Source organism: Bacillus rossius, chromosome 13 (genome assembly GCF_032445375.1).
Source record: "Bacillus rossius redtenbacheri isolate Brsri chromosome 13, Brsri_v3, whole genome shotgun sequence".
In the NCBI taxonomy this organism is placed as follows: domain Eukaryota; kingdom Metazoa; phylum Arthropoda; class Insecta; order Phasmatodea; family Bacillidae; genus Bacillus; species Bacillus rossius.
In genome coordinates this window covers 3,416,252-3,434,116 of record NC_086340.1, presented here as the reverse complement: position 1 = coordinate 3,434,116, position 17,865 = coordinate 3,416,252, and the positions used below count along the sequence as shown (strand labels likewise).

Sequence of the window (17,865 nt, the reverse complement as noted above, 5' to 3'; positions counted from 1 at the left end):
TGGATTTGAACCTGTGAACACCAGGCCTGAGAAAACTCGATTATTTACGCCTTTATCCGCACGACCACCATATCATTTTAATAAATTGGTTACAAGTGTATGTACTTATACAATATTTTTCTGCACTAGTAAAGTCCAAATTATATAATCAGATTGAAACTGATGATCGTTTAGTAATGAATTTTAATTCTGTTTATTATATTTATTTTCCACATTTTTTTTTTTTTTTTTAATTTTCAAATTCAAAAACTACAGAAGTAGCTAACAGGTAAAATGGAGAACGACAGGCCAACGTACTCTAATTTTCGTTTTCGGCAATATGCCACGCAGCAATTTTAAAAATATAATCTTTCACTTTCAAATCCCATTATTATCACGAGACAATACAAAGATGGCCGTACGTAATTATAATAACTGGATATTTAATAAACTAAAGAGATCAAAATTTGTAATTTTTTTTTTCCGATGTTGGTGAAACATGGTATGATCCAATTTTTAAAGATTCAGTTTGTCCCATGGTTTGTCCATGGAGGTAATAGTCTATTACCTCCATGGGTTTGTCCTATCTACTGTCACCCCCCTGCGCCGACGTAAGAAATCGCTCACTTAGCTGCACTTTGATGCACTCCACGCGTTCTGGTCGCACGCTAAACGCACACGCCCATATTGTACTTAATCTAGTTTTATGACACATCAATACTCTTAATTGTTATTTTAATCAATTACATATTAGAAACATTCTGAATAGTATTGATTTTACAAATAACACTTAATTAACTAAACAATAAACATTCAGAATTGTCATCACACGAGCATGTGGGCACCGTACTGCCATTGATAAGAATGACAGCTGAAATCAAAATGGTAAAAAAAAACTGACCTCCGTTTTTTTTAAACATAATCCTGAGAACGCATCTCAAATGTATTGAATATAGTTTTTTTTTAATTATAAATTTTGTCATTAAAAAAAAGCTACTGTCATTGCATAAATATCAATAATACAAATTGTGCAAACTTGGGAAATACCCAAGAACCGTCAATAAGGATAAAAACTATGTAATGGTATTAATAATTGCTCGACGAACTCAGATAACCCTTCACTTCAGATATGACCTCTAATACACAAGATAACAACAAAACAAAACACATTTCGAAAATATAAGTTTTCTTGTAAATTAAGTTTCCTCCTTGCGTTGCATTAGCGTTTGCTCTATGGTTATTTGTCAGCTGTAGAGATAACTGCAATTGTAATTTGTTGAATTTGCTTCCAGTATGTGGTTTGTTTTTGGAAGTAAAATTTTTGTGTGTTTTGGGTATTAATGCGTACTCATACTTAGTTTTTAACGGAGAGACAACGATTATTATCTCCTAATCTACCAACAGGTTAGTTGTACCGTTTTAAATATTTAATTTTAATGCGTGTTTTTTTTGCATCTGAAACCATTAATTTTTGGTTGCATACAATTACGTAATTTTTAATGTTTTATTTATCAAGTATTAATTTTAAATATACATATTGTAGTTACTGTGTTTACACGATTGGATGTTGAGTGATGCACATGAACTTTTCAGTTAAACAGTATGTTGTAATATCTCTATTATATCTGACTTGTTTGAAAGACTTTGTACTAGGGGAAATCAAAACAGGAATTATATATAGTATGTCGGACGACTGTTTTGTTTAGGGCTCAGGGAGTGTGAAAAGGGTGAAATGTTTAAGCCATCTGTGTTGTATGGGATGGGAAGAGGTAGGTAGAATGATTGGTCAGGCTGGTTAAGTGGAAAGCTGAGAAGTAGATTGCACTGAGGGAGAAGAGACCACAAGTAGGTAAAAAAAATAAAGGGTGTGTAGAAAAACAGGGAGAAGCACTTAGTCATGGTGATGACAGGGCTGGGATGGAATAAGCTTGAGGTGAAGGAATTGGCAGAGATCAGCGAATGAACTAATGAGTGAGATTAAATGTGCCCCTCAGTGAATTAGAGGCGAAAGTCTCCTTGCCAGCAGGTGGAAGCCCAAGTACAGATTTTAAGATCAAAACAACAGATCCTGTGAAAGGTTAAGTTAGCTACATTTAAAATAAGTACCTAATTCAGAATCAACCATAATCATGATTTTACAGTACTTTAAGTGTCCCTAACCTAACAAAGTTCTGCTTCATAGTAAGCTCTGTCACATTCTTTTTGTCCCATTTTTAGATGTTGCTATAATTTAGGACATATTTAGATATAGTTAAGTATTTATTTAGGAAATATAATAACAGTAGGCTAAAAGAAGAGATTGTTCGTGTGCAATTATTGTTACACTTGCGATTGGGCCTCCGCCCGTTGGCAAGGAGTCTCCCGCTACTCACCCAAGTATAATGTAATGTGAACTTTGTTATTCCACTATTTTAGTAATATTTATTTCAACTGAAGAACTTTGAAGTGGGTGAAATTTAGTGTTAGTGAATAAAGTATAACAGTGTAGTGTAATAGGTACGATCTTTGAATAATTCTTGCAGGATGGTAGATTCATTGAAAACAATTTCATGAATATTCACCATTGCTGGTTATACTTTGTGTGTCATAGTAAAACCTTAAGGATGGCCAGCAAAGAAGAACACACAAACTCATGGAGAACAAGTCAAAATCAGCTGATATCAGATTTTAAATGCCTAGTCAGCACCACTTCCACAAAATTCTCTGTGCTGTCAAGAAATTTTTAACATTTGACATATGCTGATTTTGGCTTGTTCTCATTGTTTTTATATATTCATCTCTCTAAGACATAGGTACAGTATAAACCAACAATGGCATGTGTCAACAAAATTTGTTCTAAATCGGTGTGATTTAATGCAGCGTCGAGTTACTGAACTAAGATCAGTAAATAAACCACATTTAACTTCTAGTTTTTTAAGATATTTTTTTTTAAAACCACTCCAGGCAGTGATGACACGGTTCCTTTCCACGGGCCGCAACCAATCCATTCTGCGATTGGTCGGCAGGTGGTTCCCTCGCCTCCACTGAAGCCACGTGGGTTCAGGTCCTGAGCGGGTGTGTGGCACGTCGCAGCGGGTCATTCCTCCCTTCATTTCACCACCTCTCACCGTCGCTAATCACCCCGATGACTGTGACATAAAATTTCCTTAAGGTATATAATTATTTTTCAGTGTTTCTGTTTGTGATGACTAGAGCCCCGTAAAATTCGCGGGTTCATTTCGTGTTATGCTAAAATTCAAAATAATTATGCCTTAGTGCTGCTTCTGCCATTGGTTCACTGTCAATCTGGAGGACTGAGGGCCAATTAGAGACCCTCACTCATAGAAGTGTATAATCACAGGCCACCCAGTCGAGACTACTCACAAGTCAGCGGCCTATGAACAGTTGGCATTTGCCAGAGTGTGTAGAGGATAGTGGAGTCTGTACCGGAGGTCATTGTACCCGCAAATTTTTCCGGGTCTCTAGTGACGACCCTCTGACCACGTGGTGGTGAGAGCACAGGGACCCGCCATGAGCGACTACGAGGACGCCGTGGAGAGCCTGGACGAGGTGCTGGGGCTCCGGGAGGGGCTCCGCCGCCGCCCGCTGTGGGACCCCGAGTGCGACAGCCTGGACTCGGACGTCCCGGGGCTGCAGGAGGTGGCGGAGCTGCTGGAGGACGACGACTCGTGCGTGCTGGCCGAGGAGGACGACGGGGTGGGCTGCCCGCTGCCCAGCACGCCCGAGGACGAGCACATGCTGGACCGCGAGGTGCGCTCCCGACGGCCCCCCCACCGCCACCCACCTCTCTCTGGGGGAGCCTTCCCGCACTTGGAGAAGTGCTGAGGTCAAAACGTCCTGTGTATGCATATACACGCCAAATTATGGGTGGTATACAATATAGGCTTGATGTAGGCTTTTGGACATACACCATTGCTATGCTCAAGTATGTCTGTAGAAGAAAACTACAAAAAAACACAAACTAAGCAAAAAATTGCTGTTGTCAAGAGCAATTTTTTTGCTTAATTTGTGTTTTTTTTGTAGTTTTCTCCTACAGACATGCATGAGCATAGCAATGGCGTATGTCCAGAAGCCTACATCAAGTCATGCACTCCCATTGCACAAATCTTTCAAAGATAATATACAACATAGGTACAAGCACTGTATCCAGAGTTGTCGTGTTGGTTAACCCCCACACGCAAAACTCTCGTGCCGTGCGGGGGTCACCCCCCCCCCCCCCCCCCCCCCCCGCTTTGCAAGTCCAACAGACCTCTTGCGCCCCTGCTCTTCTCTTGGTAATTCGCATCTAACATCCCCAACTCTTGGCATTGCACAGACAATATCTTCGGAGCGTTTTCTGCCTGAACCACCATATTGAAGTTCTTGCAAATTAATTTATTGGAAGCGATAATAGATTTTTTAGTAATATTTTTTTTACGCAGCTTTGGAAACACGGAAACTGAATTTTTAAATGATTTGGCTAATGACACAATTAGTCAAAGAATTTTAATAATGAATATGGGCCTGAGGATTGTAAAGCCTTAATTTAAAAAAAATCTATAATTTAATCACCAGAAGGAAATAACTTCTTGCTTGCAGGCAACCACATGTTCCAACATTTAAGATCTTTCACTGTACTTGCATGATGAAATAACAGTAGTTACCCTTTATTAAGTTTTTTTCATAATTTTGAACTCATATTTGAATGCTTTGGAATTTTGTTTCTCTCTTGTCTCAAATGTTTTGATTACGTGTTATCCACATTCTGATAAGTCAGGGAGTCAACTTGAAATCCTGGAAAAGTCATGGGAATTTCTTAGTAATAATAATAATAATTTTAAAGGTGGAAATGTCATGCTTCAGTTTTACATCACCCAGGTTGTGAGAGCATTTTTTTACGTGGTTTTTTTTTTTTACTGTAAAGTCACACACACTATAAAATGGCACAGGCAAGAATCTGTTAAATATAAAAAGAAATGAAAAATGGTGAGAGAGAGAGAGAGATAGAGAGATAGATAGAGAGATAGATAGAGAGATAGATAGAGAGATAGAGAGATAGATAGAGAGATAGATAGAGAGAGAGATAGATATATAGATAGATATATATAGATAGAGAGAGATAGATAGATAGAGAGATAGATAGAGATAGAGAGAGATAGATAGATAGAGATAGAGAGATGGATAGATAGATAGAGAGATAGAGAGATAGATAGAGAGATAGAGATAGATAGAGAGAGAGATAGAGATAGATAGAGAGATAGATAGATAGATAGATAGAGAGAGATAGAGATATATAGAGAGAGATAGAGAGAGATAGAAATGGCCAGCTCTGGGAATGATAGCGACTCAAATTTTCTCTATTTCTTTCAGAAAATTGCAAAATGGTAAAATTGTAAAAAAAATGATCAAGGAAATTTGCTGCCGGTGGTTGAATGTCCAGATTGTTTGCATCCAGGCTGAATTCCCGTCAGGGTCAAACCCATGTGTCCGCAAGTGGGCAGACGTTGCAGTGGGCCTGTGGGGATTTTTGTAGAAGAACTCTTTTTTTTTTCCCACACAATGCATTGTGCCACAGCTGCATGCACGTTGCCTCGCCCGATCCTGTGCGGCCGTAAGACAACGGACCCACATTCCATAGGGACACTGTACTGATTTGCCCATCCTGAGTTCTGCTCTCCACTACATCCAAAGCCACTCTAGGTAAATGCTGGTACGTACAGTGTCTTGCTGGTAGGCTGGTGGGTTTTCCTCGCATCGCTTGTCTTGTGCGGTCGAGTGGTTGCCGGGACGTGTCGCCGACGGCAGCTATTTCATCTCGACAGATAATGACACATCTGTGTAAACGTAGTGCGACGACAGCGACAGTGTGGTCCGGCGACGGGAGGCGGCCTCTTGACTGCCCACAGATCACGGAGGTGCTGAAGGCGGGCGTGCTCTCCGACGAGATAGACCTGGGCGCGCTGGCGCACAACGCCGCTGAGCAGGCGGAGGAGTTTGTGCGCAAGGTGTGGGAGGCGTCGTGGAAGGTGTGCCACTTCCGCAACCTGCCCCAGTGGCTGCAGGACAACGACTACCTGCATGCGGGCCACCGCCCCCCGCTGCCCAGCTTCTACGCCTGCTTCCGCAGCATCTTCCGCATCCACACCGAGACGGGCAACATTTGGACCCACCTCCTGGGTAACCTCCGTGCCCCTCGCTTAGAGTCCATTCGCGGCAGACGTACCACCCACTCGGGATCCGAAAAACCTTTTTTTCTTACATCTGTAATACATAGAGACCGGAAAAATATTCGCGAATCCGTTTTCGCGATAGGCTGAAATATAAATAGGTACACCTCAGTGCCGCCTCTGCTATCGGCTCACAACACACCTGGATGGCTCTGGGCCGATGAGAAACACCCGACCAAAGCTTTATACGAATCACGGGCTGCTACGTTGGGACATCTCACAAGACAGCAGCCGATGGGTGGGTGGCATTTGGCCGGGTGTACGTAGAACTATGGAGTTCATCCTACAGGTCATTGAATCCGCGAATTTTTCCGGTCCCTAGTAATACATAAATTCCTCATTTTCTTTGGTGTTTTTTTTTTTAATTCCTGTCTATTGATTCTTCAGAAGTTAGATCAATTTGACATACAATATAACTCATTTTTATTACAGCCTACAAAAAATAATGGTCTGACAAAAAAATGGAGAGGAAATTCTTTAAAAAAAAATTACTGATATTTTGCTTCTCCATATATAAGATGGCACCTATTTTTTTTTTCTTTTTAAAAGTATATCTTAAGTGTCTGCAAGTTGTCATTGCTTTTAATGCGCACAATAAATAACCTGAATAATTATGTAAAGGAAAATGTAAATGCAAGGTTCCTTTATTTATGTACACAGTGTGATTTAACAGTTTTTTTTGTTGTTGTTGTTGTTTTTGTTTTTTAGGATAAGTTTGTACAATCTTTATGTTGAGTGACTAAGACACTGTAAGCAACCAAGCGAAAGCCTTCCTTGTCAGCAAGCGACTGAAAATGTAAGCCACTGGCTGGAGTGTGCTTAGGGCTGTATGTACCTGTTTTTGGGGAAGTAACTCGGTTCTTCGTAGATAGATCACCAAGTACCTTAAGTGTACTTTCACTTGCAATACGAAATCACTGCAGGAAAGTATAGTTTGTTAGTACTTTGCATCCAAATATCCTGCCACTATTTCAACCTAAACATAATTATGTATATGTATTTGTTGTATCTGCATTAACCCTGCACCCCCTCCTTCCCCCCCTCCCTCTTGCTTAATGATTTGGTCTTTAAACATCCATTTTGAAATATCATAATACAGATTCAATGAATTTTTTTTAAGTTGGTTACGAACCGAGATGTACGAGACAGCCAAATTTTGTGTTTTGTTAAATTTTATTCCCAGTAATTGCATTTTCTTAAATAAAGAACATTAATTTTTTATACTATTCGTGGTACCAAGATATCAGTTTCATTATTCATAGAAATTAAAAGAAAAAAATAACATTTCCTTTCTGTCAAAATTTTAGAGACCCACTGGAAATCGACGGGAAATAAAGGAAAGTGCCAATTGAGTTTCTCATTTCAATAATTTTTTTTTTCTCCCTTTTTATCAGCAAATTTAATTTGTTGAACACTATCTTGTATGTTGTAACATTTCGAAATGTCTTATCTATTGTAGAGCATTGTTTAAAAGTTTCTGTGGGATGTTAGCAACCACTGCAGGGGTTCGAATGCGTGGGGCATCACAAGTGTTGCAAGTGCTTGAAGAGCTGCGTTGCTCTTTGCGGCAGGGTGCGTCGCCTTCATCGCGGTGGCCACGTACTTCCTGACGCGCTCGTCCCTGGAGGTGCAGTTCCAGGAGAAGCTGGTGTTTGCGGCGTTCTTCGCGGGGGCCATCATGTGTCTGGGGATGTCCTTCGCCTTCCACACCGTGCACTGCCACTCGGAGTGCGTGGGCAAGCTGTTCAGCAAGTGAGTCGCGCCCGTCTGCCGCCCACTCCGAGACTTCGTCTCTCCCTCGAGCGAACCTAGAGTCCCACCCTTAGATCGCAGCGTGCATGTACTTTCTCTTTCCACTAGCACTGTCCTTGTTCCTGTGCTGTCTGTCTGCCGGATGGCATGCGGTAGAGCGCAAAATGTTTCGGACACAACTTTGTGTAGTGATGAAAATGTGGTTAATGTATCATCAAGAACATAATTTGATAATTCCCTTTTTTTGTTTTTTTATTTCTAAGGAGATGTAATGGAAAGACACCATCTTTGTTTTAAAAGTTTTTTTCTCGTAATTTTTGTTTATGTTATTTAATTTTAAGAAGTTTTTTTTTTAAAAGGTTTTACACATATTTTAATGGAATGCTTTGTTATTATTATGTCAGAATGACTTCAACTGTAATAATGCTGCTAGTTTGATGTTGTTTTATGGTCTTAGAAAAATCAAGAAATAGTATAAAATAAATAATGTACCTATTAAGACATGTGTAGCGATTGTATGTAAAATAAAATACTTTTAATTTTAACAAACCCGGTCATATCAATCTGGCTGTAGTAGGTATGCGTAGTCTCTTTATCAGGATGGTGTTGCATCGATACTACATTACTGTTGTTTGGTTTATCTAATGATCTTGGAAACAGTTTGTAACTAGTCGGCACCGCAGTAAAGCCAGGGAAAGGGTTGGGATAATACCTTGTCAGGGAGGTTCTGTATCTATCATCAAGCTCCAGTGAAGCGTACATCACGTTGATATGTAATGTTGAACAACGGAGTGACGTGTGGCCGTGCTTCCCCCCCGCAGGCTGGACTACTGCGGCATAGCCATGCTGATCATGGGCTCGTTCGTGCCGTGGCTCTACTACGGCTTCTACTGCCACTACCAGCCCAAGGTGATCTACCTGAGCGTGGTGATCTGCCTGGGCATATCGTCGATCGTGGTGTCCCTGTGGGATCGCTTCAGCCTGCCCAAGTACCGGCCGCTCAGGGCAGGTCAGTGCGCGTCTGCCCCCAACGTGAACGACTAGCATCACGGATCACCTTACAATTTTTGTATTTATTTATCGTAATTGTAACATGCCCACCTACAGTCTTTGGACTTTCATGGTGGGCACGACACGTGTAGACAAATACAAGGTTGTTACCGTAAATAAACTGACTCCCACCCCCGTCGGTACCACAGCGGGCGACAACCGTCTGGAAACAGCCAACACACGAGGACAAAAGTACCCCATTATTACCAGTAACAACAAATACAAACAAACACAGGTACAATAATTAAAAACAACTTCAGTAAGAAATACATGACACACAAAATACAAAATAATACAAACGTCTGCAAGCACAAAGAGAATCTAGTGTGTAATACAGTAAATTAAATATGTATTTACTTAGTATTCACAGTGTCGTCTAGATATTGAGGCAGCTAGTACTAAATTAAAAAAAATTTATTTTGTGCTTTCATTCCCTGCTGATAGTAAGTTTTAAAGTACTGAAATTAATTTGTAATTATTACCAAACAGTATTTTTGTAATTTAAAATTATAAGTAAATAAAAGTACATGATGTTAAAGAGGTCCTAAGTTACAGGTTTTTCTTAGTGTGCTGTTACATACTGTAGAAACCATAGTACATCCATACATTATTTATAAGAGCTTCTCTGGGGCAACTTTCATCAGTACAAATTATTTGCAGCCTCTTTTAAGACAGAAAGCGGCAGTTAGAATGAAAATTGATTTTTTCACATGTACAATTATTTTTTGTTAAACATTATCATTGGCATCAGAGGATTTATAGAAATCTGACCAATCCTAATTTTTAATGGAATTGCAAAAATCAAGAAAATAATCATTTTTATGATGTCTAAACACAGAATAGGAATTTATTTTTTGTTAGACAAACTGTCATTTATAGGTAATATTAACATTTAATACATACATAAATTTAAAAAAAAAAAAAAAAACATCTAGTACAATTTTTTATTCTGAAAATCTGAAACTCATGGTTTTTGATGTGTGATGTATTAGTAAGACGTCTTTGGAAGTTGTGTGAATCTAACTTTAGGCTTAATTTACGTAATCTTTATTCGGCTGTTAAGAGTACTAATTGTTAGGAGGGATTTGCTTGACGGTGTCAGTTCTCACAGTTGGGAAAGGTTCTGTTGAATTGGAGCTTAGACTTGTTGTTTAACGTGCGTTGAGCCAAGCAGCTCGTGTGACGGGCGTTGTGACGCGGTGCCGCAGGGGTGTTCATGACGTTCGGCCTGAGCGGGGTGATCCCGGCCGTGCACTACGCCATCTCGGAGGGCTGGTTCAACGCCATCTCGCAGGCGTCCCTGGGCTGGCTCATCCTCATGGGCTGCCTCTACATCCTGGGGGCCATGTTCTACGCCCTGCGCGTCCCGGAGCGCTTCTTCCCCGGCAAGTGCGACATCTGGGTGAGTGCTCGGGCCTTCCTCCACCCATCGATGAATGTGCATTAACAAACATGTTACTACTGGCTCGCTGTAGGAAAGGTTTTGATGGAGATCAAAAACTGACGAAAACTAGCTTCTACTGCGCAGCTTAGGTTCCCCCCTCCCTTCTTTGCGACAGAGAATTTCCGTCACTCCCCTCTCTGTCGCAAAGAAGGGAGGGGGGAACCCAAGCTGCGCAGTAGAAGCTAGTTTTCGTCTGTTTTTAATCTCCATAAAAACCTTTCCTACAGCGAGCCAGTAGTACGTATATTTATCATGGCTGAGTTAACCTGACCAACCTTCATTTCAGTATTATGTGTCTAAATTACCAGAAACCACTACAAGTACATCAGGGGCGCAACAACTAAATTTCCAAAGGGAGGGGGGCAGTATACCTTTTTATAAAGAATCACCGATCCCCCCCCCACCCCCCCACCCCCTTTTGAAGCGGTGGGGTCCGGGGTCCTCCCCCGGGAAAATTTGTATTTAAAGGTGGAAAATGGTGCAATTTTTAGCAGTTTTACTATCTAAAAATTGATTACAACAGCACTTTCTTTGCCCCCGTTTGCCCCCACTTAAAGTTTTCTGAGGGGGGGGGGAAATACCCTCCCCCCCCCCTCCCCGTAGTTGCGCCACTGCAGTACATAACTATTTGATTAAAAAAAATTACACTTATATTTACGCAGGGCAAAAGCTGGGTTCACAAGTGAAATTATTCAAAATTCTTCAGCCGAATCAGCAAAACAATAATCAAAATTAAAGTTCCAGCTTGGCTTCAAAGAGTTTAGTTGTTAGATGATCCGAGGTGGCCGGGGGCTGTTTGTTTCCCCCGGCGAGGCCCCTCCGGGTGTGATCTCGGGCCGCCACTGTGGACCCAGCCTGATGCGAGCGAGGGCGTGTGTGCGCAGTTCCAGAGCCACCAGATCTTCCACGTGCTGGTGATAGCCGCGGCCTTCGTGCACTACCACGGCATCACGGAGATGGCCATGTACCGCATGACGGTGGGCGAGTGCTCGGCGCCCGGGGGCCCCGTCATGGCCTTCTGATTGGCCGTCTCCTCCGCAGGACCAGCACCAAGTGGACTTACCTTACGAGCATGAGACCTTACCAGTATTATAAGTGACTGGGCGCTGTCGGAAGAGCTGTTGTTTTATTTGGTAAAAATATTTACACGTAAGTGTGTGTAACTGCCGTGTGTTACGCACACAATTTCTCACTTTGCTTCACAGCTGTCGTTCAATTTTTTTCATCTTCAGTGCTAAGTAATTCATAGCAATCTTTAAAATGTCAAAGTATCATTTTGTATTAGTTTATGACTTCCTGTTTTTTTTTGCTCTTTTATAGTTATTATTTTACTTATAGCCGCATACAAAACATTATTATTGTTTTTTTTATTAGTCATTTACACTTGCTCTTGTATTCCAGCCTTCCATGCCGCGGTTACACATGCAGGTATGTCGTGTTTCGTTCACTTGCTTGTACAAGGAGTTCGTGACTTCCTCTGTTGGTTATTTTATCAATATATTCTATTGTTATATTTGTATAGTAATGTAAAATGGAAAAAAAAGATAAAAAAAAATTATTATTGACGTCGTTCTTCGACCAAATTGGATGGATTTTGTCACAAAATAAGGCACATAGAGGCAAGTGCACTATATAACCAGTTTGTGAGTTAACACATTTTCTTAGCAAACAATTTTGGGTTTTTTTTATATCTATTTTTTCCTGTAACACCAGGTGTATGGTTTAGTTTGAAGCTATTTTTACATGTATGTCAAATGTATACAGAGTTGGTTGTTTGCACTCCTTCAAAAGTTTGTTATTTTATGTCATGCTTGTGTGTTATGAAGCGGAGGTTAAAGATGACCCAATAGTTTTAGTTACAGGGGAAGATAAATAGTTAGGATTTTGTGAATATTTGATAATACAGTATATATTGAAACATTTAGGACTTTCATTATCAATTTCATTTAGGAATTATTTTCATAATAGTCAGTATAACAAAAAGTTAATTGTATTTACTGTACAAGTTGGGAGTCTAACTTGGTTTTTAAATGCAAAATTGTTATTGATATTTTTAAAAAAAAATTAATGTTAAGCATCATATTTATTCAGTCATGCAGGATAACCTCAAAAGTAAGATACCCCTTAAAATATAAAATATTTGAACATAGGCCATTCTCAAGTAAAAGGTGTCCTCAAATATAATTCAGCCTCAAACTGTCAAACATAAAATTATTTTGAGTATTGTATTTACCCGCAGAAGGTCACCCCTGTGTATGGGTGGCATCTATAATTTTGGGCATAAAAGTCTGACATTTTCATCATAAGGGTCGCTCCTATATTTGTCTCCAGTAGAATTTCATAGATACAAGAATAAATCTTTGTGTGTTCCGTGTCATCGGCAGGTAAGATATACAGCTCCGATGTTGACCCTGTGTGCTTCTTGGTCAGCTACTGTATTACCGTGTTTTTCCTGAAAATAATGTGATACCTAACTTTACGGGGTAAAAAAAAAATCACAGCTCAATCATGTAGAAACTAAAATTATTTAAACTAGTAAATTTAATACCGTTTTTACTAACGACTTTCCTGTGGTGCCACTCCTGTCAGTAGAGTGATTTGCGTGGCCGTTTTGAAACAACAAGCGACAGTTATGAGGAAAAGAGAGTTATGGCTGTAGTTCATAAGCCACTGTCAAAAGAGCAAAGACTGTCGTGATACGTTGTGATACGTTGTGATACGTTGGAGGGGGGAGGCGTGTCTGGCTAACAGCCATTCCAAAACTGTTATCTGCCCCTCCCCGGCTCCAATTCCAAGGTTCAGAAAGCGGTAAACAAGGGCGACTGAAGTGGTATAAGTGAGGCAGTTCGTAGGCAGATCACGTAGTTTTTCAACTAAGAGGAGATTCAAGAAGCAGTAACTACCAGCGGTCTAAAGTGAATTTCAAGTGACGCAGTTACGAGGTAGAGCGTGTAGTTTCACAACTAAGCTGTTCACACCGCTGTAAATTCACATCTCCCAGCGGCAAGGCGCAAGTTTGTGATTATAATGCGCCTACTTATGCTTTTAGCAGTATTGGTACAAACCATTGCGTTATGTTCGGGCGAATACGGTATTTCTGTCCTTTATTATGGAAGGGGGCTGGAGCAGCAGTCTTGGACCGACTTCTCTTCCTCTCCCTTCGTCTCTTCACCACCCTTCCTGTTCCTGCTCTTCCTGACAGAAAACAAAGGAGTGTACCAGTGTTTACCTTCCAACGGCTAATTTTTACCTGTCCTTTTCCCATAGAGCTATACTATAAAAGCCATACTTCAAAATACCAATGATGTTTGCAGGTTTTGTCATGGATTGTGCATCTGGAAGTGTGAGAAATCTCCCACAAAAACAACAATGTTTAGGCACTGTTGCATGGTAACACCTTGGAATGGTTGCTTTGGGGGGGGGGGGGGGGGGGAGCAAGTCCTCTTTTTGGGCTGCGTGCAAAGGGGCCCCTCCCCCAGTTTCCCTCGTCATTCACTCCCCTTGGCGACCATAGACAAGCTATTGCTGCATTATTCACTTTTTTTAATACCTGCCACTTGCTGCTTGTTTCAGAAGAGTCTGCGTAAATCTCTCGTGCTGATGAAAATGGCCCCAGAAAAGCTCTCGTAAATACTGCGAAACCAGAAAGAAGCCTATTTTGAAGTGTTTACTACGATGTTTTTGATGTTACTTTGACAGAATTTTTTCTGCACTTTTAGTATTGAATGCAGTAAGAAAAGTCATTTACAAAATATAATTACTTAAAGTTATTTATAAGCCATAATAATTATGTTTTTTATTATTATTGTCAAATGAAAGCACGTATAAAATAAACTAAAAATAACCTCGCTCTTTGTTGGAAATTTTAAAACAAAAATTAATAGATCTCTGGAGGAAAAGAACTCTTTCAAGTCTCCTAGTGATGAGATAAGACATATAATGTGACATAATGTAGCACGTTTGACGTTCCAAACAAGTTTAAGGTAAAATGGGAACCTTGAATTTATTTGTTTTGTTTCCTCATGATTAGAGCTTGCATAATCCAACCTAACATGTGGAACAAGTTAGAAATACTTCTGAAGAAAGTGGAATTTAATAATTTAAATTTCATAAACACCATGAAGCTGCACCGAGCAAAACAAATTCAGACTTTTTTTTTTGTAATTATTTTTTTTGTGTCTGCTTCGACCTTGGACAAGTTTTATACTAACGCAAGCAGATGTTAAAGAGGTTGTTTCATTTAAGTCCATAAATTCTGTCTCATGGTTTTTCTTGGATTAAATTTAGTTGTATATAAATTTAAAAAAAAAATTATTTTTTTTTGTTTATAAATTAATGGAGGAAAAAAATCTCCAAAATTTCATGTCGGTGGAAACTCTATGTTTCCATATTTTCCACATATACCTGTCACTTTACAAAAGATTCAATCTTTTAATGAAAATAAATTTACTCTAACTATGAGTTATTTAAAGTTATATTATTTATGAAAACACAAAATAGCACTTGCGCCATATCGACTTAACCTCCGGACAAGTTGTCTTTGACGGTAAGCGAATTTCTCTCCAACACTGGGTGAGAAGGTAACACTTCTAGTTTTATGCAGTTTTGCCACTCCAAACCAAATTTCCCAGGGATGATGTGGCACATCGTACGAATTTTGTTATTCATCGCTGTACTAGTAATCTCGGTAATTTTGTTAGGCTTGGTCCGTACATTCCATTCAGCTCAAGGGTGTATGGCGTTGATCGTAATCTCTAAAGATATATCAATCTCACGTCGTGGATGTGTAGTAGCCAGTTGATTGAAATCTTCTAGTAAGATTGTGTGCATCTTTTTAAGAACTTTCAGGAATAAATTTGGTTCGTCATTTGTTTACAGCAACCCCAATTTGACGTTACTTCATGTAAATTTTGAGTTCTGTACAAATGGTGCGACATCTCGCTAAACAACACTGCAGTGAGAGAAATGCTGAGTTCTTTGTGGTAAGCGTTGAGGTGAAAGAGATGAAACTATATGTGGGGATGAAAGGAAATGTGATTTTTCTGCTCATTTAGGCTTAGTTATAATTGTAATTAGTATAAGACTTCCCTTAGAACTACATATTTTTACCATTGAGTCACGTAGTTAACATAATAGCTTTGCTTCTTTTTTTTTTTGCACAATGTGTGGCAGTCACTTGAAACAATATAATTTTTTTTATTTACTTTTTTTAGTTGCTGTATGTAGGTACGTCATTTCTTAATTCTTCACTCTTTGTCAGTCAATTTCAAGTTGTTTTTTTATAGGTGAAAAATGTGTGTGAAATTTCTTGATAAGACTGCAACAATATGTTCATCTTATTGGGGGTTTTTATAAAGTGATACTGCAAGCGTATTTTGTTTCATAGAGAGTATACTTGAAATACTGGTGCTAGCAAGTTAGACTCATGGGTATTATTATTTTTTTTTTAATCTTTATAAGGAGAACATCCATTAAAAGGTTTTGGCCTTGTCATTATGGCATAACTTTAGTGTGTAATCTGTTTCAATTATGTCAGTTTTAGAAAACTGTAAACATTTTCTAGACATACAGGGAAGTTGTGATGGTAATGGATTGCACGATGAAGCTAGTCTTAAATTGCTTTCGGTTTTGATTTTTGAGTGGTTGTACAAATCACTCAATTCAGTCAAACTGATGCGTAGTTATGTACTAGTAAGCTATTTTCATAATTAATCATTTTGAATATATTTAACATTTTGTGGCTCACTCGGCGTTCACTCGTCCTAGAACCAGGTTTTGAACATGGTGCTTGGTGATAGATCATGATTGTCAAAGTGGTTTTGATGCAGATTCACATGTATTCATCAATGCAATGTATTATACTTAATTGTACTGTACTTACTGTTATATCAATGTCAGATTTTATTCTTTAGTAATGCAATTTCCTGCTCGTGAATGGTTTTTTTTTTTTCCATTCAAAACCTACTTCAGTTATATTTATTAGAATATTAAAAATACAAATACAGTCTACATTATGTAGTGTGTGTTTTGATGGTAGTTTATTACCAGAGTGTAAATAAAAGTACGATGTCAGTTATACAAAAATTTAGTTTCCTGCTAAGATAAATGTTTTGGTGTCTGGAATTTTATCATTACATCATTTGGTTCTAAAAAAAATAAACTTTTTTCAACATTATGTGAAAAAATTTTAAAGTGTGTAAATTGGAAGTGAGCGGATCTTATAAAAGAATAATTTCGTTATCTAATTCCATGATTTACAAATTACACAAATTGATTGATGTGTTTGTCAGTTGTAGATAGTGCGTGGTTTTGGGGTTTTGAATAACATTTTGAGCTTTCTGAAGTCACAATAGCAATGTGATCTGGTGTGTATCATTTATAGGATAAAGTGTAAGATGTCTTAAGCATTTTCATGTGCCTCAAAATTTTTAAATCAATTTTAGAGTGAGTGTGTGTACTGCTTGCTAGTCAAGTGATGTTGCTTGTGTGGTTTATAAAATGCTTGAAATAATTCCAACATATTGGGAAGTGCAACGTGTATTTATATTCACTTAATTTGAGGATTATTGCTGGGTATGCAAGGTGATAATTTTTACGAACCTCAATTCACGATTTCATTGATGCCATGCCAAAAGTAGCTTCACACAGTTTTTGAGTTCCAGTTTTGCGTTTCGGTCTGCTAGTGAGGATGCTTGAGCCATAAAGTCCTGGGTTTGATTCCCAGATGTGTTTTGGATTCATCACTTGTGGGAAATTTTCTTCAATTTTTCAGGACTCGTTTTTGTGTGCCCCTCGCTTCATACGGCGGTAAAGTACCGTAAAATCTTCTCTCTGTGTGTGCTGTGATCTTCATTGACTTGTGTAAATTTTTGAGATTGTTAAGGACAAGATATGGTGAATTGCGGTAAAACTGAAATAACACAGCAGAACACCGAAATTCAAGATATGTAATACACAATATAGCACCGAAAAGCAAGTTATATCATGGTATTAAATAGCATTTAACCAAAACTTAATTTTAATCATAAAATGAAGTAATATTTTAATGTTTTAAATTAAATTTATACTAAAGTGAATGGATCAGAAAAAAATTTCAAATTTGTTTTTAGGTGCATTGCTTTATGTAATCACTTTTAAGCCACAAATGCTCATTTATTTTTTTAAACTTTTATCATAAAAATGCAGCATATAAATTTTACTACTATTTTGGTGAAGTAAGTATAGCAAAACAACATTTATAAAAATAAAACCATAAAATCTTGTCTAGTGATTGTGTATTTCTGCCAGAAATCAAAAGTTATTTATAAATTTATGAGTTTTTGGGACCCTTTGTCTTCTTTTGCATTGTCTCCAGCCAAGCTCACATTTCAGGTTCTGTGTGTCTAAAGCACTGGGACTGCATAACTGAAACTGTAAAGAGTTTAAGTGTTTTTT

At 38.8% G+C, this 17,865-nt stretch overlaps 1 protein-coding gene across 2 annotated transcripts; it reads left to right on the top strand.

The window, feature by feature from the left end:
* The first annotated feature begins 1,110 nt into the window (after nt 1-1,110).
* Nucleotides 1,111-12,929, top strand: LOC134538117 (adiponectin receptor protein). Of its 2 annotated transcripts, none has more exons than XM_063379146.1 (7): nt 1,111-1,383; nt 3,445-3,729; nt 5,865-6,135; nt 7,757-7,937; nt 8,759-8,946; nt 10,196-10,389; nt 11,316-12,929. In XM_063379146.1, exons 2-7 carry the CDS (start codon nt 3,490-3,492, stop codon nt 11,451-11,453), a joined length of 1,212 nt encoding a protein of 403 aa, XP_063235216.1. In that variant the 5' UTR covers nt 1,111-1,383; nt 3,445-3,489; the 3' UTR covers nt 11,454-12,929. The 2 variants fall into 2 exon arrangements, with proteins under 2 accessions (XP_063235216.1, XP_063235215.1); XM_063379145.1 differs by having other exon boundaries at nt 1,159-1,383; nt 3,481-3,729.
* Nucleotides 12,930-17,865: the final 4,936 nt, after the last annotated feature.